General features: G+C 41.4%; 2 protein-coding genes across 4 annotated transcripts; both read left to right on the top strand.

Moving 5' to 3' along the window:
* Positions 1-858: 858 nt before the first annotated feature.
* On the top strand, positions 859-6,646 carry C1H9orf152 (chromosome 1 C9orf152 homolog). Its single transcript, XM_059486478.1, has 2 exons — positions 859-1,087; positions 5,816-6,646. Exons 1-2 carry the CDS (start codon positions 859-861, stop codon positions 6,385-6,387), a joined length of 801 nt encoding a protein of 266 aa, XP_059342461.1. The 3' UTR covers positions 6,388-6,646.
* A 3,542-nt stretch (positions 6,647-10,188) lies between these two features.
* Positions 10,189-23,784, top strand: NUB1 (negative regulator of ubiquitin like proteins 1). 3 transcript variants are annotated; one of them, XM_059480735.1, is made up of 15 exons: positions 10,189-10,340; positions 12,474-12,591; positions 12,678-12,839; positions 14,084-14,142; positions 14,685-14,755; positions 15,507-15,689; positions 17,170-17,258; positions 18,229-18,335; positions 19,206-19,392; positions 19,759-19,866; positions 20,015-20,167; positions 21,040-21,186; positions 21,471-21,566; positions 22,311-22,503; positions 23,111-23,784. In XM_059480735.1, exons 2-15 carry the CDS (start codon positions 12,475-12,477, stop codon positions 23,272-23,274), a joined length of 1,836 nt encoding a protein of 611 aa, XP_059336718.1. In that variant the 5' UTR covers positions 10,189-10,340; position 12,474; the 3' UTR covers positions 23,275-23,784. The 3 variants fall into 3 exon arrangements, with proteins under 3 accessions (XP_059336718.1, XP_059336710.1, XP_059336699.1); XM_059480727.1 differs by lacking the exon at positions 10,189-10,340 and adding an exon at positions 10,801-10,879; XM_059480716.1 differs by lacking the exon at positions 10,189-10,340 and adding an exon at positions 12,104-12,228.
* Positions 23,785-25,600: the final 1,816 nt, after the last annotated feature.

The raw sequence follows: 25,600 nt of genomic DNA on the forward strand, positions 1-25,600 counted from the left end.
CAGCCCAAGCAAAGATTTATACTTTACCTGATATGATCAAAAGACATGTTTTTCAAATTTTTGCCTCATTGTGACATAATAATGTTAACATTAAGTTTTAAAATTTAGCTTACCATGGATTTTAAAAGTTTTCTCAGCTCTCATTAACAAAATTCTTATTTCTGTAGTTTATTTCATTTTAAAGAACAGCAGAAGTCCTGAATGAGTCAGAGTAAGGCATTCCTGTCTCCAGCCTCCCAATTCTTAGTGTTTCTGGCCCATATTTTTCTGACTCTGCACCCAGGCCTGAATATTTTTAACATATTATTTGAAAGGCAACAATAAGCACAAAAGTATGAAAGCTTGATAAACCCTCCCCTCCCACCCCACTGCCCCAAGAAGCGTCAGCAAGAATGTAACTGAAAGTTAAGGAAGGGAGAGTGGGGGGGAAAGACACAAAATACACAGGAAAAAAGAAAACTATTTCCCAGGTGGAACTCCTGGCCTGGGGATCCCTCCACAACAGCACGCATTTAAGAATTAACTTTGCTACATAAACCAGTATTGCCCAGCCTTTTCTGTGTTTGGCTGTGTTCAGTGAGGGTTTGTACTTCACTGCTTTTTTTGGCAAAGGTTCATATGCTCACAACCTTAAGCAAACATTGAATCCAGCTATGCAGTCCTGATCCTGAACTCTTGTCTGCAGGAGCTCCGGGCACTCGGCATGAAAACAACCTGAGTGACATCCACAGCTCCAGTGCAGACCAGGCAGCTCCTGACACAAGGCACCGTGCTTGGAAGAAAGTCACTCCTTCATTTAGGAAGATTTCAGATGCTTCACACTTGATTTGCCTTTTTTTTTTTTTTTTTGCCGGCACAATGAAGGAAATGTCCTGCTTCTGCTTGGCTTTTTCTTCCTTGTTGGAACAGATGGTGAAGGCTTACAAATACGTGACTGGTATTTTTTTAGTGACTCATAGCTCAGAGCCACAGGTTTCAGATGGTGTTAAGAAGCTCACCAGGATGGATGTAAGCATGCTTGAGGAGCAGTATGACCATATAAAACAGAAGCAAAAACTGCAACCACACATTATTGTATATAAAACAGGTACGCTTCTATTTGCAGAAAAAAAATGCCTATGTAATGTAAAGATTATTTCTTTAAATCTCTAATAACACTCAGTTTGTTCTTTTTGTGTTCAGCTTCAAGAGATGTAGAACTGAATTCCTTTTCTGTCATTTTGGGGTTTTATTTGTTTTGCTGAAAGGTGGTTTTAAATTTATATCTATAAGCTTCATGTCAGTGAAATATTTTTATGTATTTGAAACAGATGAACATATTTGAGGTAAGGTTTTACAGGTTTTATATCAGTAAAATAAAGTTCTAAACATAAATAGTAACCTTTACAGTAACCATGTTGTTCATGTCTATGATAAGTGTACTTGTGCAATGTATTCTGTAATATTTCTGCTCTCTTGAATGCTTCCATCAGAACCAGCAATTCTGGGTCATCTTTCTCTTTTTCCCTTCTCTATCTGTGTAAAGAAAGACTACAGGAAATAATGGCAAATATCAAGTAACAAGCACAAGCTGGCGGGTTGTTAAAATATAATTTTAATTAAAAGTCATAGTGGGTAACTAAGATACAAGTTTTGAACAAAAGCTCCTGTTTTGAAACTATTTTCAGTGCATATTGCTTGGAAAGAACATAAATAGAAAAACAAGTAAGAATATGTATCACTCATCTACCTCCCATATCAAACAGATTTTATATAAGAAACTTGCAATTATTTTAAAGTTTTTAGTTAGACTCCTACTGACAATACTACACTGATACATTAGCTTTCCAAGTTAAAGTGATATTGAGAATACTAAGACAACTAATGAAGTTGTCTTCTGAATTTAATTTTAATATAAACCCCATGCTTCATACACCTCTCATATTAGTATTTACCTCAACAAGTGTAGGACTTAGAATATTTCATTCTTTACATTTTCCTCTACATTTTTCAGCAGTTCCAGCATTTGGCCGTGTAAGACTTCATGATCAAAACAATCAGAAAAAAACCCATGTAATTATGAACTATACAACAGATTTGCTTCTTCAATATTCTTTCATCCAAATGTTTTGAAATTCTCATGTTAAAAGAATTAAAATCTCTGTGAGGAAGAAAAACATATATTTACAAGCTTATTTTATCAGGTATCAAAAAGCAGCTAACTTGAAGACAAAACAGCCCATCTAATCAGTTATAGCAAAAATCTGTTAGTTAAAAGAAAGCAAGCAAAAGCCTTTATTCAGATTAATTCAAATGAAGTTTCAGATATAATGAATGTAATTAGAGCAGATTTTTTGCAAGGACATTTTTAGATGAAGACTAAAATATGTAAGAAAGTAGAACTGCACAAGATTCTAGGGAGTTTAAAATGTAGTAGGGCTAAAAATCCACATACAAATATTTTTATATACATGCACATTCCCCAAAACATTCACAAAACCACATAACCTGCTGCACTTAATTTCTATCTTCAAACAATCTGTGTGGAAAGTACTCATGTCACTGTTAGAAGCAGCCAGAATTTGGGAATTTTTTGTTATACTGAGTTCTCAAGGTCCTAAAAGTTTACCTTACACATTCCTGTGGGAGCTGGGAAAGCCTATTGCATGGCTCAGCACTTTGCACCTGTTACATGCATCAATTTTCAGGAAAATGTGGAGCAGAAATGAACATTGGCATATGAGGACTGCCCTACACCATCCTGAAATTCCAGGTAGTTCCAAAAGGCAGTCCATGTATGGATCAGTGATTTGCACTGACAGGAAATTGTTTTACCCTAGAGGGTAAAATTATGGCTGTGCTGGGAAAGGGGTGACAACAACAGCACCACCACAAACCCCACACATACACACGAACCTCAAAGGCCAGACACACAAAACCCTCATGGAAGGAGATCACCTTCAGCCCCTTGTGGTCTTAAAAGTCCCTGCCAAAGGCCTTTGTTCTTACCAGTAAAACCCTGCTTTGCTCCTGCCTGGCAGAGCTGCTGTCCTTCCATGGAACCACGGGGATTTTGAGCACTGTAGGTTTGTTGCACCACAGTTGGAATGGTAATTCCAAGTTTTCTGGAGGACTTTTAGCTTTGTATGTCACTTCCTGTAAGCAGAAGTCATGAAATTTTGGACCTTTAAAAAGAACTTAAGACCCTTTAACTTCTTTAATTTTTTTTGGACAGAGGGGTTAGTAACCAAGAAATCACCTGAAAACAACATTGTTCTGTTTCTTCCCCAATACACACAGCCACATTCATGCTTCTGCCCACTCCTGATTATTTGAGAACAAAGACCTTGAGAAGATTTGAAAGGCACCAGTTAGGGGATAATACAGCAGTGCATTCATTATTTATTGGCTAAGAAGCTGAAAAACAGTATTTACTTTAGGAATTAAGTGGGAGTATTCAGCACATGCAGTCACAACAGAATAAATACTGGGGCTCTGACTGCAGAAATCTCTTCCAAGTATTTCCCAAGCTAAGTTGAGATAAGATTAACTTTTGCCACTCCAGAACCTTAAAAGAATCTATTAATGATGACAGCATATGGCCAGAGGGTAAACAACTGTGCAACATGGCACAATTTATATATAAATATAAAAGTACAATTTACATGGAGGAAAAAATTATAGAAAAGCAGAAATAAAGATCTGTATAATTGCAGCTTTCTTGAGAAGTTTGGACAGTGCTGGAGGTGTGTTAATTCAATACCCAGTGGTTCAGGACTATCACATTTCTATCCAAGGTCATTGCTCAATTTTGTGTGCTGCACCTGTAGCCAAGCAAGGAATCAAATCAACCTTGAACTCAAAACCAGTGCACACTATTAAAATTGAACTGGATTTGTCACTCTGAACTTTCTGATCAGCTCATAAGACAGATCATAATTATTGTGGTGACCAGCTATAAGGTTCTAGATGTTCTATCTTGCCTATCAATGTCAGCCCAGCCAAGAGCACAGTTAACACCACAAAAACATGCAAAGGTGCTTCACCTCAGTCTCTCAGTTCCATTCTCTCTTGGTTTTTCTCTCACAGAGAACAAGCTCTGGTTTTCACAGCTTGGTGCTGTTCTGCACAGCACATAGGGCTCTGATTTGCACGTGGACGTTTTTGTAGCCAGCCAAGCTCAGCTTTATTTCTTGGAAAAGAAACGGGCATTCAGCTTTACTTCTTGGATGAGGTCCAGTCATAACTTTGATTCTCACTGTTGCATGGGAGAGAACTGTGTATTCTTATGTCTCTGAGTGGTGTCACCTTGAGAAATTCTGTTAGCACCCCTCACTGTACAGAGGGATGCACAAACACACCTGTGTCTCAAAGCTCTGCACGTGCCTCAGTATCCTTTCTCCCAGTAACGTGGCATGAGAGCCAGTGTGGTCTGACATGGTCCTCCCTCCCAGCCATGCTGCAAAACAGCTCTTATCAGATCAACCCTTCATGGCCAAGGAGCAGAAAAATTCTGTGATATTATGCTGGGGTTGTTGTTTTGGCAGTGGGAGAGAAAGGCAGCAGTGAAAGCCCTTGCTTAGCAAAATCCCTGTTTTACAGGTTCATTTACTGCCAGTAAATCAGCTGGGTCTGACATCTCCTAATACATATTTGTAAAGATGACACAAAAGGCAGCTGTAAAGCAGAGGTTGTGCTGTTGGGTTTTTGTGCAGGGAAAAAACTGCCTACTCCTACTCAAACTAGCCTAATTTCAAAATCAGGGTTACAATCCTTTTAAAACAGTTGTTCAGAGACACTCAAAATATAATCAGCACTCCTCTATGTCTACTTTTCTCCCCTTAATGTGTTTCAGAACTTACACTGCAACAGACACAGTCACTATAAGTCAACCCTGTAAATAAGGCCAGCATTCTGTAAACCCCTACTTTATATTTATACCATCTGAAGTCTATCTAAGTAGTGTCAGTGAATTATCTTTAGTGTAATAGATCGGTTTCTGTTCATTTTCAAGACACAGAAAACCAGTCATGTCCAGCAATTTGGTGACTGCTACACATAATTAAAGTAGCATTAATATCTTTATCTATCTAATATCTTAAACATTTTTAACATTAACTTGCATAGTGCTTTAGAAATTAAGCTTATAGGGGTAGAAGACTAAACAAAAAAGCAGACCAGAATCTCTCCAGCTGTTACAGCTATACCATTCACAGAGGAAGCAGATTCCTCTAAGTTATCATTCAAGCAAAACTAGTGTGATAAGCTATTTATACAATTTATTCCAACTGGAATAGTAAAATTGCACTAAAATATTAAAATACAAGCCTATAATGTTAATGATCCCTCATTAAGAAAAAGAAGACATTCACAACTTGTTTCATCTGGAAATAATCACAATATTATTAAGCTGTGAATACAAACTTCAAACAAAACATTTTTGTCTTTCAAATTACAGCACTTGCCAACACACTGAGCAAGTCCCTACTCACCTTAAGAAGTTTTGCTTACAAGCAATTAATTACTGAAAGTCAATTCTCAATCTGTGCTGTTAATGAGTCTTAGAGTACCAGATAGATCAATATTGTCTTGACAAATTTCCATTTTCATTTAACTAAATCTCGGATACCATTTATACCCTCATGCTGCAAAAGCAAGCATGAAGTAGCTCTACTCCTTTACCTGGCATCAAAAGAACTTGCACTACTCTCAGCCACTGAAAGAAAGAGCACAGTTTAAACTCATGTTAAAGCTTTTCAGATGAGTTAATGCTGCAGAAACCATACCCTTGATTTTTGCCACCATAATAATGTGCACAAATGCATTTCTCCTGCAGGTGGACATGAATCTGCTCTGCCAGAATCAATGATCAACCCTGTTCTAATTAACAAGAAAGTTAAAAGATCAAAGTCATGTAGAGGAGACGTCCCTGTCAGAAAGGTCCCACTGGAGACAACCAAGGGTGGCGACTCAGAAGAGGATTTGCTGTGGCGCGTCCACCTGGGCAGGCACCGCCTGGGGCAGGCCCTGGGACAAGGAGATTCCTGGGATCTCTCCCACTGCCACAGCACACCATGGGGTTTTGACAACCAGAGACTGATTTCAAAGGGAAATGGCACACTGCAGACCGAGGAATCAGCAGGAGCAAGTGAACTGGCTGAGCTCAGGCAGCTGGGAAGCTCAAGTGCATTGAACAGTCTCAGCAGAGAGAACGGCTGCAACATTTCAAGCTCCTGCCAAAAGCCTCCTCTGAAATCACCCACTGCAGCACTTTGGGCACATCAGCACATTTCTGCTACAAAAGGCATGCCAGTCTGCAACAAACTGACCTTTTACCCTTTCCCAAATAGGAAAGGGCCCAGAATTTCTGAAGCTGCAAGGAGGCTTGGGTTGTATGTCTCACAATGAGGACATTCAGTAATACCTAAAACTTAGTCAAAAAGTTGACTAAAACATAAAATAGCAAAGTAGCCTTCTAGTTACACAGATCAGCCTGCTGAGGGTTTACTGCTGTTATTAGCCACAGAAGATTCTGACTACATAATCTTTAATATCTTTATAATTTTTAACACATTATTTCATCATTCACTTTCAAGATATTCAAGATAATTTCTGATGTATTTTTAAAATCAGTTAATAAAACCTCTACTCATGTCTATTGTTGTAATGAGATGTAGTCTCCCCTTCTTCAAGATCTTTAGAGGGATGAGACCCTTTCTTGCAGGTTCTTTTCAATGACACAAACAGGATCTTTGTATCACCCACTTCTGGCTGCAAGTGTTCAGACACATGTCTTTTTCAAATGTAGTCTTCACAAAAATTGGAGATGGTAAATGTCTCCCTATTTCATGATGGGTAGACATGGGACATCATAGGAACTGGGTTTTTTCTTCACAGTAGTTGAAGTATTTAAAGAAGGATTAAGAAGGGGAAAAAAATAAAGAATAGATATACCTAATAGATATAACAAGGAGAAATACTAGATAACAATTAGTCCACATGAAATGAGAAACTACCTGCAAGGAAATACTTCAAAAACTTCATTGTCCTTTGACTGATTTAGTTATCTTAATTAAACATGGACCTTGAAAACTTTGGTTTTAAAGTCAGTGCAGGTTTATGCATGGACTAAATAACTAACTCCTTTGTAAACTCTTTCATACAAACACTTTGTCCTTTCCTCAGGCTTCTCTAGGATATTACTGTGCTTTGTACTGACTGGAACTAATTTAGAAAAGGTATTTTGCCTTTGGAGAATCTTTCAATTTAATTTCCAAGGACATTATTAAAGAGCATTTTCATTAAGTTTTCACTTGTTAGTGGGGTAGTTTCAGTTGTGAGAAAAGTTGCGATTCTAACATTTCAAGAGACTGGAATATTACACACACACACAATTGTCTAACAAGAAAATTACAGTTTTTTTTCCTAAAGTAGCTGTAGTGAAAATGAAGCAGAAAAATATGAAAAGAGCCTAAAACTTCAAATACTAGGAAGTCCCACTTCTGAAAGGCACCTGATCTGCAAATCCTTTCCTGTTAACTTCTTCATGTTTGGCCATCATGGGCAGAAGCTGTCACCACAGATGTAGTCAAGTTTCAAGCACTGAACTCAAGACTGCCATAAAGCAAATTTATCTATCAGTAGGCAAGCCTTACTGATTTATGCACATGGGGGAACATGGAATCCTGAAATTCTAGTTCGGTGTCTTGTTCACAAGCCCATAATCCCTCTGAGGTTCCCATTTCCAAAGCTGAAAATGGGACTCTCATGGTCGTTTACCTGACTTCTTAAGAAAAATGTTAGGACAGTGCTTCAGGTCCATCCATTCTAGAATAAATCACACTGCTGGGCAATTATTTCAGTCACACATAAATAAAATAGAATGAAATCCCTTTGCTGTTTGGACAGCATGCTGCTGGTCACATGAAAGAATTAGCCCACGTGAGTTACTTGTAACTGGTGTTACCCATTAAAAGAAAAATTTGTCTTTTAGAGGCACCAAAAACATTCCAGAAATGAGCCCCAACTCGCTGAGGACTTCAAATATAAAACACAGTATTGAGCAGCCATGTTGTACTGCCAAATTCTTGAAGCTTTGCTCCCTGTTCCCATTCCTGGACATTTTGGGGACTGGAAGTGACACTGGAGCACTGCCTCAACCTGAGCTGGTGTTTGGCACCAAGGGGTGTTTAGCACCAGGTTTTCCACAGCCCCCATGGATTCTTCCAGCCCAGTTTCTGAAGCCAGGTTAACTTCTGGCAGCACCACAAACCAGGCAAGACCCTGTCACCCCCATTGATGGGGAAATACAAACTCGCATGCTAAATCTTACCTGCAACACTGCTGCCTTCAAAAAATACAGAAAAAAACTCCTCCAATCTGCACAACTCTGCCTCACACACACAGAGGTGGCAGGTGAGGGGTGGCTGCAGAGCACTCACCCCCAACCCAGACCCAGCCTCTCCCGGAGGGACAGTCCCTCAGGCAGCCTTGGGGACCCCCATCACATTCCATGGATGAGCCATCAGATGCTCTGGAGCCAGAAGGTCTTGCTGTTGTCACAATAACCAGTGTGCAACAAGCCAATAATTACACACTTGAGAAAGACATTATTTATTTTGGAGTTGTACAAGCCTGGGTGCTGGTGGTCTTCCACAAATCAAGCACACCCACTATCAAAACATTTTACTATTTACTTTTTTACTATTACTATTTAGTTTACTATTTACTTTTTACTATTTATACATTTTAGCAAGCAAAGTCATTATTATTGATCTGCTACAAGTTGAATAGGTATTTTCTTAATTAGTATTCTATCTTCTACTGGTTAATGATTCTCTCACTTCTTATGCTAATAAGCACATTTTCATCTTCTGAATCTGTGGGTTTCTTGGGTCAGTTGTTGTGATGTTTCCCTGCCAGAATCACCTTTTACCCAGTTGGAGCTGATTTCAGCACAGTTACTGAGTTGGTTTTATTTATTTCTTCCTTATCTTGGGAGTTCTGCCAAATGTCCTTGTGGCTTGTAAATTCTGCATTCTTTGTGTCCACTATCAGTAGTAGCTCCTTCTTACAAAGCTCTCTTAACCTTCCCCAAGGTCTGAGATCATTGAAACATGTCATGCCCTAAACCTTAACATGGCAATTCTACCAATAATTAATTTATTTTTCTAACAATTGGATGTGACTTAGAACTTGTAAGTTGCTGTTTCATGGGTTATGTCTCACAGAACCACAGAATGGGTCAGGTTGGAAGGGGCCACAGCGCTCACCTGGTCCCACCTCCCTGCTCCAGCAGGGCCATCCTAGATGGGACAGGATTGTGTCCAGATGGTTCTGGAATATCCCCAGTGAGGGAAACTCCTCAGCCTCTCTGGGCAAACTGTTCAGTGCTCAGTCACTGCTCAGGGGAGAAGTTTTTCTTCATGTTCTGGTGGAATTTCCCTGTTTCTGCCTGCTGGCTCTTGCCCTATTGCTGGGCACTACCAAGGAGAGCCTGGCCCATGCTCCTGGCACCTCTCTTGCACATGGATGGGGTAAATCTCCTCAGGGACAGGATAACAGGACAAGGCCATGCTCCTGGCACATCTCTTACACATGGATGGGGTATATCTCCTCAGGGACAGGATAACAGGACATGGCCATGCTCCTGGCACATCTCTTACACATGGATGGGGTAAATCTCCTCAGGGACAGGATAACAGGACATGGCCATGCTCCTGGCACATCTCTTACACATGGATGGGGTATCTCCTTAGGGACAGGATGACAGGACAGGGCCTTAAGCTGTGTCAGGGAGCTTTGGTTGGATATTTGGAGGAATTTCCTCATGGAAAAGAAGATTAGACACTGGAACAACAGCCCAAGGGGGCGGTGGAGTCCCAGTCCCTGCAGATTATAAGTAAAGACGGGAACACGGCACTCAGCACCATGGTCTGCCTGACATGGTGGCGTTCCGCCATATGTCAGACTCGATGACCTCAGAGCTCTTCCCTAGCCTAACTGACACTGTGATTCTGTAATTCCTTTCTTTTTCACTAGTCTTGAAGCAGGCAGAGACCAACCACCACAGCACACCCCACCCAAGGGAACTCTGCCACACTGCGCGCCCGGCAGCAGCGGGCACGCCCCGGCGCCTCCGAGTGAGGGCAGGGCGGCCATGGCGGGCGGGGCGCGGCTTCACCCACGTCACGCCCGTCTCCCTGGGCCTTCCGGGCTGCCGTAGGAGCCGCTGCCCATCCTCTCCCTCAGGGACCGCGGCCCTCGCCTCCCTCCTGCCGGGAAGCAGCTCAGGGGAGCAGCTGCGTCGGCCCCCGAGCTTCCCCCGGCGGCGGCGGCTGTGCCGAGCCCGCGGGGCGCAGGTGGGTGCCAGGGGCCGGGGCCGTGCTGGCTGCCCGGGGCCAGCGGAGCACTGGCGCTGCCCCGGCTCGGGAGGCGCTGGAAGCGCTCCTGGGGAGGGATGAGGATGCCCGGGCCCGCAGGGATGGAGCTGCTGTCCCTGAGGGTTTGCTCATGACGCTGTTTCAGTGCTTCCCCTCGGCCAGCCGCGGTGAAGTGTGTCAGAGCTGTGCTTGCCTCATTTTTAGGGAAAATCGATGTGTCCTGCTTTATTATCCACCCATTCTGACAGCCCCCTGTTCCTTCCGTGAGCAATTTGCCTTTTGAACCTGGTTGTTGCATCTTAGGTCGCGCGTCTTACTTCTCCACTTGTTTTATTTCACGTAAAACTGGCCTAAGAGGGGGACATTTTATTTACAACAGCTGAGTCTTGCATTAAGAGCGTTTCTGGGGAAATTCCCCCGTTATTTACCCCAGTGAGTTTTGAGAAAGTCCCTTTAAACTCATAGCGAAAGTGAAATTGCCTCAGGAGCTCTTGTGGCGTTTCATGGTTGATGGAAGAGTAAGTCACAAATGTTTTTGCTATGGATTCTAATGCAATTTAGTGATGGAATTTATTATAAGTGTTAGAAATGTTACATATAAAATCATAGGTTTCATGCTTGTGAAAGTAAAAGTTTTATTTTTTTAAATAGAGTGTTAGTAAGAATAAGTTTAATTGAAGACTGCAGTAGTGTTTTCTGTTTTGATCGATTAATTAGAAATCACAAACTTACCAAGCTATAGTATTTATAAACAGGTGAATGACCAGTTTATAAATGTCACCTGTATTTACAATTCTTAGTCTTAGGCATAGATTGCAATTTTAAATTTTATCTGAGTGACCCAGAACCATGAGTAACTTTTTTTGCAAATGTTAAGCTGAATTGTAGCTATAAAATGGGTCTTCAGCATAACTTAAAAGGGGGAAAGTGATGGTTACAGGCTCTTAATGAGAATTCCCTGGTGTGTTTTGGGAAAGGGGGAAAGCTGCATTAATAGCAGTGTTTTGAAAATGGAGTGGTTTTGTCACTTTTAGCTTTGTAAATGCCATTGTTTGCCTTGGCTCTCAAATAATAGCAGAGGCATCCCAGCAGGAAAAAGAATGTGTGTTTGTCTGTGCTGGTTTTGACAGACACTGTGCAAATGACAGCGATCCAGCTGGAAGGGTTGTTAAACCATCCACTTGCCCAGTTCATCCCTCTGACTCCTCTTTAGGGGAAACTGTTGTCAGTGCAGCTTGCAGGGAATTCTTTGTAGCTCAAAGAAACTGGGCTTGAGGTAAGGCTGACAAGTAAACTTGCCATAAATTGAATATTTGCCTACTTTTTTTTACCCCCTGAAGTAGTGTTTTTCTGAGCCAGGAGCAGCTTTTGAAACTGGGGGAATTTTTCCCTTTTCTCCTGAGATGTGTGCCACTAAACAAGAATGAAAGATGGGAACCACTCTGAGAGAGAAGTGAAACTGATTAATTGAATTTCATGGCCACCTTAGTGCATGTATGCCAGCATTTTAAATGCTTTTCTGTCTAATTTAAAGGACATTTCCCAAGCTGTCCAAGAGCCACAACTCTCCCATGCTTTATCATGCACCTGGAGTTTGTTTTTGGTTTTTTTTTTTCTGTTGAGATCTCTGCACTCAGCTTTCCTTGCTCTCTGTCTGCCTTCCCTGCTTTTTGGGATGTTTGGTTTTTTCCCCAGGGTCATGCTGATTAGCTCAGAGTTTCCTGCTGTGTCTGAGCTGAGACAGAATTGGTGAATCCAGAGCAGGGCAGAACAACTGAATTGTCAATTTTTATGTATTTTGATGCAATCCCAGTTCACATGAGGGGATGGGAAGAGGTTTAATTTGTCTTGAAATGGCAGGGCCCTTGTAAGTTATCCCTACTCCAATCCAAATTTCACCCTCTTTTCAATTATTCTTTCTTATAGTTTGACCTCAGTTTCCCCTCCCCACCAAAATGCATGGAATGAATTTAATACTCCTCATTTATTGCAGAGTTCCACAATGTCACTTAGACTTCTTGAAAAGCAGAATATCTTACTACAGGAAAGCTGTATTAAAGGATTCTTTATTTTTCTCTCTTTTCCCTTCCAACTGTGCTTTTATTTTAACAGAATGGCACAAAAGAAGTATTTGATAGCAAAACTGACAAGCTGCTTAAGAGAGGACAAAATTCAGCTATGGAAACCACCATACACAAATGAAAAAAAGGAAGCTGGTGAAGAGATGAAGGTAAATATTTTCTCTGAGTTGATGTCATAGATCTTCCATGTCTGACTGCTGGTGCATTTTCCCAGTTTTTCTTGTCATTTTTTCAGGAGCTTGTAGAAAAATACTCATCCAAGCTGAATATCAATAAAAATGATACAGAGAATATGCTGGAAGAAATCCGGTGTAAAGCAATTGAGCGTGGGACAGGAAATGAGAATTTTAAAGTGACTGGGATTGCAAGACTTGATATTTATCTGCCTCGTAGAAAAGTGAGTAACACTGCAGTAAAGTCTGCATAAATAGCTTTGTTTTGAGGTTTGAGTAGGTTTACTTTGAGGTTTTTTTCACTACAGCTTTTTCAGGTGTTTCATGAGTGATCCGTGTCAGGTATAGAAAAAATGGGGAGGGGGAAATTGCATATTTTAGTTTCTCAGGTATATGGAAATAGCATGGCAAAGGAATATAATATTGAGGAGATGAGTAATTTTTCACTTTAGGATTTAATGGCAAATAATCTTCCAATTAAGAAAAGTAAATTAGATTTAAGTGTCTATTTCAATTTGATTCCTTCTCATGTAACTTCTTGTATTAGCAATGAAGAGCAGATTTTTTTTTTTCAGCTGTAGAATACCTAAAGTTGATTCAGCATATTGATGTCACTTGAACTTGGGCATGAGGAGCAGGATTTTCTGTTGTGATGCACTCGCCTGTTCCCTTCATGGATACATAGAATTACAGAGTCACAGATTCATTAGGTTGGAAAAGATCTCCAAGATCATCAAGTCCAATCCCTACCAACCAAGAACCATGGTTCAGCAGAACCATGGCACTTCTCTTCCAGAAGTTTCTTAAACACTTCCAGAGATGGAGATTCCACCACCTCCCTGGCAGCCCATTCCAAGCTCAGCCTTGTCGAGCAGGCTCCTAAAACCTTCTCCAACAGAGAACTGAATTCACTTTTGCCCTTTGAGTCAGGTTTCAACTCCTATTTTCATGCATAAAATACTCCTGTAGTGAAAAATAATTACCTGGGCTAAAGGGTAGAGAGTTTTAAGTGATTGCCATGCAGTTAAAACAACCAAATAGTTTCATAATTCTACTTTATAATGCTGCTGGGCAAATAGGGGAATGAATTAATTATAAATTCCAGTTTATCTAATCTGGGACCAGAGACACTAATAGGAATTAATCATAACTTAGCCAGTCACAGGTGAGTGGCATAATTGCAAAGCACAGTTAAGATTGGACGTGCATAATTAAATTAATTTAAATTGTTTGGCTCTGAATTTAGATTTATTTAATTCTGAATATCCTGCTGTTATGATGCTTATTTTTATCATTATAGCAAGTACAGAAGTGGAAATTATTGCTATGTATGTCCAGCCATAAATATGATTATTATTTGGAAAAGAAATGTTGTTGTAGAGCAGTTAATTAATAAAATGTCCAGAGTATATTGGTATCATGCTTTTCTTTCCCTCCTTCTTTTCCCCACCCAATATAATTACTACAGAGCAGGAAAATCCCACTGGAGACCAGTCTGTTCATCACAGGCAAAGAGCTCAGATCCCAGTAAGTGCAATCACCCTTTGTGCTCCTCTCATGAGACACCACCCTGTCACAGAGCATTTTATAAAAATGCAAACAAACCCACTTTTTGTTTGATTTAAGCTTTCTCTTAGCATGTATTCTCTGAACAGGATGTCCAGTGTCCCTGTAGGGCAGTTCTTCATGGGAACAGCTGTGCTTTAACAGATGGAAAACAGGAAGAAGATAGTTCTGTGTAAATCCCCAGCAAGTACCAGTGTTCCAAGTCTGTAACCAGGCAGATCCTGTGAACACTGAACATGACTTTCTCTTTTTGTGTTTTTAAGCCTAAAAAAAATCAGATAATTTTCTGTTTTGCTTTTTCCCTTTTTTCTCTATATAGTATAGGTTTTCTCTATATAGTACATAAACCTCTGTGATGGTGTTATTTTACTTCTAGCAGCCTTTTGTAGCAAAAAAATTAAGCCATTTATAAGCACTTATTTTTAGGTTTTATTGCTATTGAATCAACAATATTGTATAAGCTTAAAAATTAATGTTCATGGATGAAATTATTCATTTCACAGGATAGCACAGGAATATGCATTACAAGAAAATGCTGTCAAAATAATCATAAATAAGAAGCAGCTTGATCTGGGTATGTATCTCTAGTTAAAGACACTTTTATGATAGTTTTCTAGTTTTCTGCTTCTCAGAAGAAAAAATGCCTTGCAACTCTATTAATTTCCAAAAAACAGCTGTTATATTTGTTGGTTTCTGCTTTACAGGAAGTGTATTAAATTATAATAATCCAAATTCTTAAATAGAATTAGATCAATTAAAGGAATACTGTAATGAATGTAGAAAATCCCCTTTTCTGGTGTTGAAACACTGAAAATGCACATTTAAGAGAAACTCTAAATTTCTTCAAAAAACCTTATTGTATAAGAGCATTTTCAAAGACTTTTTGTAATGTTTTGCCCATGCTCAACCTGTCAGACATGTGGGAAGTGATGATAGAGCTTTTTCTTTGCTGATGGCCCTGGAATATATCAGAATTAGAGCCACAGAACTGGCAGAAGGAACTTGGATTCAGTTCCCAGTTTTTCTGTCCTGTTTTCTTATGGTGTATGATCCTGGACATGTTCTTATTGCAGTTTTTGCCTGAAGATCAATAAACTGAAATATAAATAATGGTATTAAAAAAAAAAAAAAAAAAAAAAAAAAAAAAAAAAAAAAACAAGTAAAGAAACATGCCAGTAACTTCAAAAGCACTTTTGAGATGCAAGACTGATTCTAAATTTTGCTGACTGCGTCAGTAATTTTTAGGGGCTTTGACTGAGTTCTCAAGTCTTGCAATTTCAGTAGTTCCAGTAGTTGAATTATATTAATCACCCTCTATTTTGCAGGTAAAACCCTTGAAGATCAGGGTGTCACACACAATGCCAAAGTGATGGTGCTTCAACTGGAACAGAGTGATGAGGAAACCAAAAGGAAAGTTCAGGAGGAAGAGCTTCAGTGTAAGAAAGAAAAAGAAATAAATGACAAGATGCAGAGAACTAAGAAGGGCTTGGAAATTCTAGCAGAGAGAGGTAAGTGGGCTTGTTAGACTGGGAGGGAGGGAGGTGGTCATTAATTTTTGTGGGTCCAAAATTTCATTCCCACAGGCCTTTCAACATGGAAGAGTGCCTATACCATGGCTGAATTTCAGTTCACACTCTTCTAGGTTTCTACCTCCTTGAAAACTGGATTTTAAGTTGGCTAAAACTTTTTTTTTCCACCATTTTCACACAACTAGAACGCTACAAAAATCTTTGGCACTTTGAGAAGGATATAATATGAATCAATAGTTTAATTAGCACTTGGCAGTTAAGGGATTGATGACTTGTGAGAAGCTTTAGATTTATTGTAGACAAAAGCACAGTGCATAATGTGTTTTAAGTCATTAAACACTTTTTTTTTTATAGTTTAGCTATGGCTGTGTGTAACCATGGTTTCATTGTGCAGAGCAGCTCATTTGTCACTGTCATCTGCCACAAGGCTGTGGTGTTCTCATTCCCTTGGGATGTTGATTCCTGGCAACTGTGGATTAAGTTAAAGGGATCTAGTTAATTTAACAGTAATAATTCTTCAAAATGAGGTTGTGTTTGTGAGCTGCAGTGCTTGGTGGTGAGTTTAAATCACTTCTCTATTCCATTGTTTCACAAATCCACAAGCAAGGAGCTGTGAAGCTGAGCAGGTCACGAATTCCTGCCAAATGCAGAAACACCCCAACAAAGCTTCAAAGCTGGTGGCTTCTGGTTTCTTACCACAAAATCAGATTTTGAGTACATGACAGAAGTGTTTGCTTTTTTTGTATGTAAGGGATGGTATAGAACCCAAATTTTGAATCCTGAGTTGGGTCTCTTTATATTATTTTGCCAATGCCAGAGTGAAAAGCAGAGTCTGTAATGGGCTCCCAGGCTGAAGGCTCTATGAGAAGTGCACTGAGAGTTTAACAATCCTTTTGTTTCACATGAGAGAAACCACAGGGCAGAAGCTTTTAATCTCAACAAACTCTTCTTTAACTGTCTTTTGTCTACAAGAAAATCATCTTTTCATTGTAAATCAAATGGAAGTGAAAACAAAATTGGTAGTTTGATAACAAGCATTAAACATGTGGGGAGGGAGAATACTGAGCTGTATTTTTTCCAGCTTTATCAACTGTGCTCAGTTGTATTTTTTAAATAATTTGCTTTAGTTGATAAATCATTTTGAATGCTATGTTGTGTAAAACGTAAGTGTTTTGTCTTCTGAAAAAAAATACTTCTTCATAATTCATGGAACTTTTGATATTGTGTCTAAATTTCTGCATGCACAAGGCCTTTTCCACAGTGACCTTTCTAGAAGTTCCTCATGTTTACCTGGCCAGAGTTGGTATGTCCAGAAAAACAGACATGCAGCCTTTATATGTAATTCTGGGGTTTTTTGTTGTTTGCTGTTTTGTTTAACATTACTAAAATATATTTAATGGCAGTAGAGTTGCTCTGTTGAAGGTGGTGTTTAAATTTTAAACTTTTTTATATCTTTCAGAGGAGTACTTGGATCCAGACTCTGTCCCATACCTAGATATAGCTAATCAAACTGGAAGGTCAATTCAGATTCCTCCTCAAGCTAAAAAAGTAGGTGAAAAGCATCTTACAATGCCACTAAGATGGCTCTTTAAAGTGTGAAACATTTAAAATATGGGATTGAAATACAGCCAGACTTTCTGGGGATGTAACCCTGGGCCCACTAGATGTTTGTTTAATACAAATAATTTTGAAATACAATTGAATTAGAACTCTATAGGGGGGAATATTTCAGTCATCTGGAGACAACTTCTGATTCCTGATCACATTGCAGGTCTAATCTGGCACTGACCCCTGTGTGGCCCATATCTTACTTTGGGGTTTAAGACAAGCTTTAATTTTGTTGATCTTTGTGCTATTATAAATTTTGGGTGTCCTAGAAAGGCATGAAAGTAATTTGTTTCTTAGGCCTTATTTCCATTTGTAAACTTGATGAGTCTGCAGGCAGTTCTGATGAAGTGCTGAATGTAATAATTCACCTGAAGACTTAAAGCATCCAGTGGTGCTTTAAGTGAACAAAATTTCATCAGTATTGATCAAGGATCAGAGGAAATATTGCAGGTTGTTTCCATCCAGAATTATTATTACATTTTCATTTGTTATACTGCAGGAGTGTTTTCCTGACACACTCAAAATTTAATTTTCAGTTCTGAGGCTTTTTAGGAGGTGAGTTCTTAGGTTTTGCAAGATAATTGTGATAGCAAAGCAAAACAAGTTTGGTGCTGTCAGAAAGTGCAGCACCCAGAAAAATGCTGAGCTTTGTATCATTCACCATTGAAAATCTCTCTGAGGTTGCATACTTAAAGTGAGCTTGGTGCAGCATTTCCTGTGCCAGTAACATCTGTTGCTTTTAACTAGACAGTATCTGACATTATCAGATGGGAGAAAAGTGTGAAGCAGTGTGAGATAGCACTGGTGTTTTTCTAGGAAGAAAAAAACTCTGATGGATATTTCCTGGATATTTCCTTTGACCTCTTTGATTTGGGGAGCTGCAGTCAAAAGTCTCAATCTGTTTTTCTAGGCACTTGTGCTGGCTATGGGTTACCATGAGAAGGGCAGAGCATTAATGAAGAAGAAAGAATATGAAGTAGCACTGCCATATTTGTTGGATGCTGATAAACACTTCTGGTAAGAACATTTTGAGTCCTTGTGTCTGTCTTTACTGTCAGCCCATAAAGGAACAGCACAGCCTCTACCTGTGCATGTAAATCAGGGCCAGTTTTGCCTGGGGTTGCTCCACACCCCCTCTTGCAGATGGGAAACAGCAGATAAAGCTCTGACTTGCAGTGACAGGTGGCTTCATGTAGAACAGCTGAAACAGATACTGCCTCTGGGCAAGTTAATCTTTCATAACAGCATAAACAGAAACTGTCAATATTCTTGTACCAGGTTATAAATTGCATTAGCTTGAGAGACAGTTACGGATATTCATTTGCAGTTGCTCTTGTGAAGTAATAATTTCTTGTAAAAGGTGGAGCAGATAGCTGAGGTCAGTGACCATACCAGGCCTTCTGCAAGTAAATTCATTTCCTATCAGTTGTCAGAGCTCTAAATTGCTCTTTTGAGATCCCAAAAGTAATACTGTCCCTGTCTGTTTCTCATCTGTGTGGGTGTGCAAGGAGACTGGCACAGTTCTCAGCATGTTCATGTGCACTGAGGCAGTTTCTCAGTCCTCCCAAAGATTACTCAGGGTTTAATTCCATTATGCTTTTAGAGATGCCATATTAAACAGTAGCCACAGCTCATTTTGTTACTGTGATGCTTCAAGATGTAACCTTGGCATCAGTCCTGGGTATCAGTGAATGGAATGGGGGATCAGTGTTTGATTCCTGTTCCCCTGGCATCAGTTTCCTGCCTCAGATACAAAGAGTGTGCTTTCTCCAACATGAGTGTGCACACTTCTAGTGTTGCTTTAGAAATGTTAAAAAGTGGTGGGGGGAAGGGGAAATAAACAACCCTCTCCCAGAAAAAAAAAAAATTAACTGTTTTATTTTCCAGTGAGTGTAGCACGGAGCTGCTGAACACAGTTGATAATTACGCAGTGCTGCAGCTGGATATAGTGTGGTGCTACTTCCGTCTGGAGCAGCTGGACTGCCTGGATGATGCAGAGAAAAAGCTGTCCACAGCACAGAGGTGCTTCCAGAGATGCTATGGAGAGAATCATGAGAGGCTTATTGACATCAAAGTATGCTGGATTTGATTTAGTTAGGGTTGGATTTTTTCCTACATGTATTCAGTTACTGTTCAAGTATTGCAAGACTGGCTTTTAGAAGTTCAAAGTTTTCCTGTGTATCATCAGCCTGTTACCTGATTCTGTAATTGTGAGCACAGGGAAAATATTTGGCCTGGCAAAAAGGTCATGACAAACTTGTGTTTATATGCACAGACATCAGCAGGGGTTTAGGTGTGATGCTTTATGTCCACACTGAGTGTCACAAACCCAGACTGTGTCTTCTCTAAATGTGTAGAGTGTTCTGTTGATAATGAACTGGTGTTCTACCACATGCTTCTATCTACATGGTACCCTCTCCTTCTTTAAACAATTCCTCAGGGAAGCTATGGTCGGGAGAAGGTTTTATTTCTGCGGCTTTACCTCCTTCAAGGGATTGGGCACTACCACAGTGGCAGAGAAAAGGAGGCTGCGGAGTACATTCAGAAGGTAAGACACCTTTGGGTAAAACTCTGGAGTCCTTCACTGCAGCCCCTTAGTTGGGGTTCCATCTGGAACCTATTCTTGAAACAGGGAGGCATTTTTTGTTTGTGTTTTAACAGTGTGAGTGGTGTCACTTTGTCCTTCTCATATCCAGGCATCCTCTTTGTACGGAGAGCTGTCCATAGATCCTGATAAAGTGGATCGCCTGTCGCTCCTGGGCTTCTCGGAGCAGGAGGCTCGCCTTGCCCTGCGAGCGTGCCACGGGAATGTGGAGCATGCTGCCAATCTGATCACCAACAGGAGAGAGGTAAGGGCATGGAAGCATTAAATCACAGATCACCTCAGTTGGTGTGTCCATGAGATGTGGGTTGTGTGGCCAGGGCAGTGTGGTGCTGATTTAAGGACTTGGATTATCCCGCTCTGGCACTGTTGGTGTAGCTGACAGTTGGACGTGTTGGCACAAGTTTGAAACCAAAACTTAATGCACTAACAGGGGAAGCTCTGTCTCAAAACAGATGGGACAAGCATGCCAAAGACCTGTGGTTGTGCTACAGAGGCACATGGGAAGGCTTTGCACCAGCAGTGACATGGGAATAAACCACCAGGACCAAGCTGACACTCCCAGGCTTGGCTGCCCCCTATTGTGGGTTTGTACTTGGAAGATCCAGGAAGGAAAAGATTTTTTTGCGCTAGAGTGAGTGAAGATAGTGCTGTCCAGATCTGAAGTGATGCCTGGTAAGCTGAGGAGGCACTTCTAGACTTCAGATCTGGACAGCACAGTGAAGTGTGGACAGAAGAGCCAACTGGCTGAGGGAAGACTGAACAGAACTCCCTGGCTCCCTGCCTGGTTCTGACTGTCTGTCCCTGGCAAGTCTTGTCTGTGGGCCCATCTGCCAAATGGGTTTGTCACTTACCACACAGGGCCTGGAATAGCTGTGATGGCACCAGATCCGATCTGCAGAGCGGAAGTGTGGCGACAGGGCTGGCTCATGGAAATGCAGCTTTATTTAGGAGCCAGTGTCTGGCAGCACAGTCTGTATTTACAAAAAAAAAAAAAAAAAGCCTTTTCCTCAAGAGATTCAAACTTGAAGAAAAAAAATCCAAGAAGCCCTTCATGCAGAGGCTGTGTGTTAAAGCATTCCCATGCACAGTGAGCTTGCAGTGCCTGTGCTCTTGCAGGAAAAGGCGCAGATCAGGAGGGAGGAGAGAGCTAAAAGGCGGCGGCGACTGGAGGACATCAATACCCTGAAGAGTATGGGCTACTCACAGAGAGCTGCTCAGATAGCTCTTCAAAAGACACGGGGAAACCTGGACCAAGCCTTTAAGGTAAGTGATTTTTCTGTAGAAGTAGTGTTGTACAAAAGAAATTTGGTTGGTTTTTTTTTTTTATTGTTTAGCAGATTCCTATTTTCTGTAGTCTACATTTTTTAGTTCATAGCTCCTTTGTCTGAACTGTAAAGACTGAACTTGCACTTCATGACCCAATAAATCAAATGTCACTTAAATTGGCTGAGGTTTGCTTATATCAACCACTGGGCTGCATACACAACTGTGCTGAGGACTGTTGTAGCTCTGTCACTTTATTCTGATCTCTCTCTCTTTTCTTGTAGTTTATTCTTGACAATCCTGAGTTACTCTTGGAAGATGATGATGATGATTCTGTGGCCATGGACCAGTTTCAGGTTTCCCAAGAAAGTATTGAGCAAGTAAGCTAGACCACTTGCTTTCTTGTGAGTTGGTTGCCTTGTTTCTGAGTTGTGCTTGCAAAGACTGCAGATTTTCCTGAAGTAAAGCTATACAAGTATTCTTGGATCCATGTCACTCAGGCTGTCACACTCCAGGGTCTGGCATCCACTCACTCTTCATGCTGAAGTCACTCAGGCTAACATGTAATTTGTGTGTACTTCCTGCCCATTGCACCAACGTGCCACGTGTGGGTGTGGAGGGAAAGTGTGTGCACTGTAATGCTCTATCCCAAAAAAGACAGCAAATGAGAAATTTATTCAAGTCTCTAGACTCTGCAGTGCACAAGGGAAAGAGTTGAAATGTGTATTTCTCGTGACAGGCTGTCTGACAAGCTCATCTGTAGTTAGAGTGGCTGTGTTATTGATGCCAGGCAAGAAAACTCTATTGCCTAGCAAAAACACATGCACCCCCCTGATACACTGGAGTGCTTTGAAATTTCCTTTTGAAAACAGAAAAAGAATTGGTCTGGTACTAGACAAGAGGCTCTTGATCCTGCTCAACATCCCCATGCCTTTAATAGGTCACTGCCCTGTTGTTAACTGTTCCAGTAAACCAGAGTCAGTGTCCTGGAATTCCTGGCATGCAGTGCTTTTCTCTGTGTGAGAGGATGACTGTCAGCTGCAGAGTCAGATTCCTGTCAGACCCTGGTGTCAGATGAGCTTGGATTTCCCACATTTTCTATATTATTCCTTTTCCCCTTGCAGCTGACATACATGGGTTTCAGCCGTGAGTCAGCAGAGCAAGCCTTGAAGGTCTTCAAAGGGAACATCCACCTGGCTTCCCAAACCCTTGCTCATTATGGGGGAGTTCTTCCCCCTTCACTGCTGCTGTCCTCAGAAGGGTCCAGTCCATCAGAGGAATCCACTTCTTCCAAGGACCTGCTCACAGAGTCTGCAGGTGAGTGTTGCATCCAGCAGGGTAGGAAGGGAAGGCAAGGCTGTTCTGGCTTTTGTAGGAAATAGTTCAGCAATTTCTGCTGAAGTCGTGGCACAGGGCTGCAGTAATGCCTCAGGCTGTTTTTATTGGGAGCACAGTTACAGGAAGGCAGCTGTTGTTCCCTGTAGTGACAGTGACAAAGGGACCAGAGGTGACAGGGCAGGTGCAGCCCAGGAGAAAAGGTGACATCAGGGTGTCCTGGGCAGGGCTAAGGAGTTTATTCCCGACCTGTGCTCTGCAGGTGGCTGACCTGCCTCCATACTCCTCCATCATGTCCCTTACAGGACAGAACCAGAATTGATAACTTTCCACTTAAAAAGAAGAACCTTGCATATATTTTTTCTCTCATTATTTGTCAGAGCTGTAGTAATCCCTGCTGTATAATTAAAGGCTTTCCTGCACTATATTTAAATAATAAGGAAAAATGGCCTTCCTGCCCTGTCCTTTGCAGAGTAATTGTAAGAGGTGGTTGTGCAGGAAGGGGCTGGCAGAACAGCCACGCTGGTGAAACAGGGAGAGCACTGGCTGCCTTCTTGGTGAATTCACTGCTGCTGCTTTTTATTGGAAGGTTCCTCTAGTTCACCAACAGATGAAGACATGGAGACTGATGCAGTCAATGAAATCCTAGAGGATATTCCTGAACATGAAGAGGATTATCTGGATTTAACACTCGAGGAAGAGGAGCAGATAATTCATGAATACTTATCCTATATACAAGTACCGCAGCACTAAATTCCATTAAATCTACTTCAGTTATATGTATTTACCTTGTCAAATTGAGTTTGGATTATAAATGCACCTTCAGCTTATCTCTTACTAAGGGCCTTGAATTCCATCAGACTATAGTTGGAATACTTAATTCCAGTTTATTTGTAACTCTGCTTAAAGCCTACATTTGTGATACATTGTAATTTATTGTCATAGAGAAATAGAAACATTTATTTTCAGAAGAAAATTTAATAGAACTAAACTATATTTTTATTGTGAAATAAGTTAACTCACTTAGTAAAGAAGCATTTCTATACCATTTTAAAATACCAGCTTTAAAAGAAAAACATTAGTTTATAAACAAGAAACCCTAGCTCATGAGGCTGTAGAGGTGTATCAGCTTTCCAAGTTTTCTTCTGAAAGATTTCTAAGAGACATTAATGTATCTGTTGTGCATGGGTTTATGCCGTGTTCTGCTTGTCCCTTCCTACAGGTGTTACACAGGCAATAAAGGTAACTCTGTGCTGCTTCTGCCCTCGGTGAGAGACCTTTGTGCTTTGTTAAAAAAGTGGGAACTACCTGGCAGGGCCTGTCCTGGGACTGGGGGAGTGATCTACTGCAATTTCCTTTTATAACTAAACAGCCACTTTCCCTCAGCTCTGTTACACCTCTGCAGGTGTGTGGCTTAAGGTTGATGGATTTCTGGGGGATGACAGGATATTCTGCAATCAGCTGTTGAACAGAGCTTGCTTCAGGTGCTGGCTCAGTGGTTGTGTCCAGCTCCAGCGTTCCGAAGAAGCACTTGGGGGTTTCTGTGGTTTTGTAATATCACTTTTCCTGCCGTGCAAGCACTCCTCGGCTCCGGCAGCAGACATTCCTCTGCCTGGACGGGGTTTATTCCTTTTCCATGGCTCCACGCTCTCGGTAGAGGGAGCCCAGGCCCCGTCTGGAGCGGTGGGAGCAGGGAAGCGCCGCGCTCTCCACTTGCAGCCAGAACATCAGCGCTGCGTGTGTGACAGTATCTGCTCAGCCGGGAAATGAGGGCGTGAACTGCTCTGCGCTGCAGGGAGCAGGGCCGTGGCCTGCGGGGTGACTGCTCAGCTCCAGCACGGGGAATGAACGGGCTGCAGCACAGGCTGGGGTTTTACACTGATCCCCCCAGCCAAACACAGCAAAATCCAGGCAGTGATTACACTATTAAAGAATTATTTGCATTTCATTCTTCTCTATCAAGGCAAGCGCGGTAAAAATTGCCTGAAAGCTGAAGGATTTCCAAAGCCAGCAGGATGAGCTTCAGCACCCATTATATCCTGTTTTCTTTACAGGCCAGCACTGAGGAACCCCTGGACAAAATGCAGAGTGAAAACAGAATACAGAAAAGAATTTAGAATTGAAAACGTGCAAGTCATGGATGTAGTTTTAACAAGAAGGAGGAGGAAACACAGTTTTGCTCCTCCCTTCTGAAACCTCCTGGCATTGGCCAGCCCCTGGGCATGCACTGAAGGCAGCATTGAGCTGCACATGCAGCAATTCTCCTCTTTGAAGTGGCTTGCACAGCAAACTGGCAGCGACAACTTCAGAAGGAAAGGTTTGTCCTTGGGTAATTTAAAATTAGCATCATAACATGCAGTGCTTGTCAGAGCAGCCATTCATCAGTGATCTAACTCTGCCAGAGCAGTTGTAAGTGATCAGCAGAGCAGGAGGCAGTGGCTGAAAGCTGTAAGTTAATTTTGACCGTGCATTTGGAGGCACTGTGATATGTTTAGCAACAGGCAGAAGTGGTAATGACTCACTAATTCCACTTTTTGAGATCTCTCTCTGCTGCTGTGTGCCCAGATAGGCTCTTGTGTCTCACCTCCTGTGTGTTAAGTTTTAAACACAAAATACAGCCCAGGGGGTCTGGGGAACTCCATCCAGCTCCTAAAGGCCTCCTACTTAGTGTTGTCCTCAGAAGCAAAATACAAACAGCTGCATGGCAAGCCAGCAGCAGCTCACTGACACGTGCCACTGAGCCACAATGACCAGCCTGAGAGGTTTGCATTGCAATTAAGGCTGCACAATGCAGATGGCCTCCCAAATTAGTCTCTTGGTAGGCATTTGACAAAATTGAAATGTTGTTTCCTACTAGATGTGGAAACCTGCCAGGTAAGAACTACTGAAGCTGCTTAGCAGGAGAGGAGAGGAGGGCCTGTGATGGGTCTGACCCACTGACACAGAGTTAAGGTGTCAGAACAGGAGGCTTTGGTGCCACCAGGGCAGTGCTGAGTCAGGGCTTGCAGTTCTCTGTCATCCCTGCTGTCCCTTCAGTCTGTGCTTTTGTGTCTGGTCCCCCTTCCCCTGATAGGAGAAC

The sequence above is a fragment of the Ammospiza nelsoni genome, chromosome 1 (genome assembly GCF_027579445.1).
Source record: "Ammospiza nelsoni isolate bAmmNel1 chromosome 1, bAmmNel1.pri, whole genome shotgun sequence".
Taxonomy (NCBI): Eukaryota; Metazoa; Chordata; class Aves; order Passeriformes; family Passerellidae; genus Ammospiza; species Ammospiza nelsoni.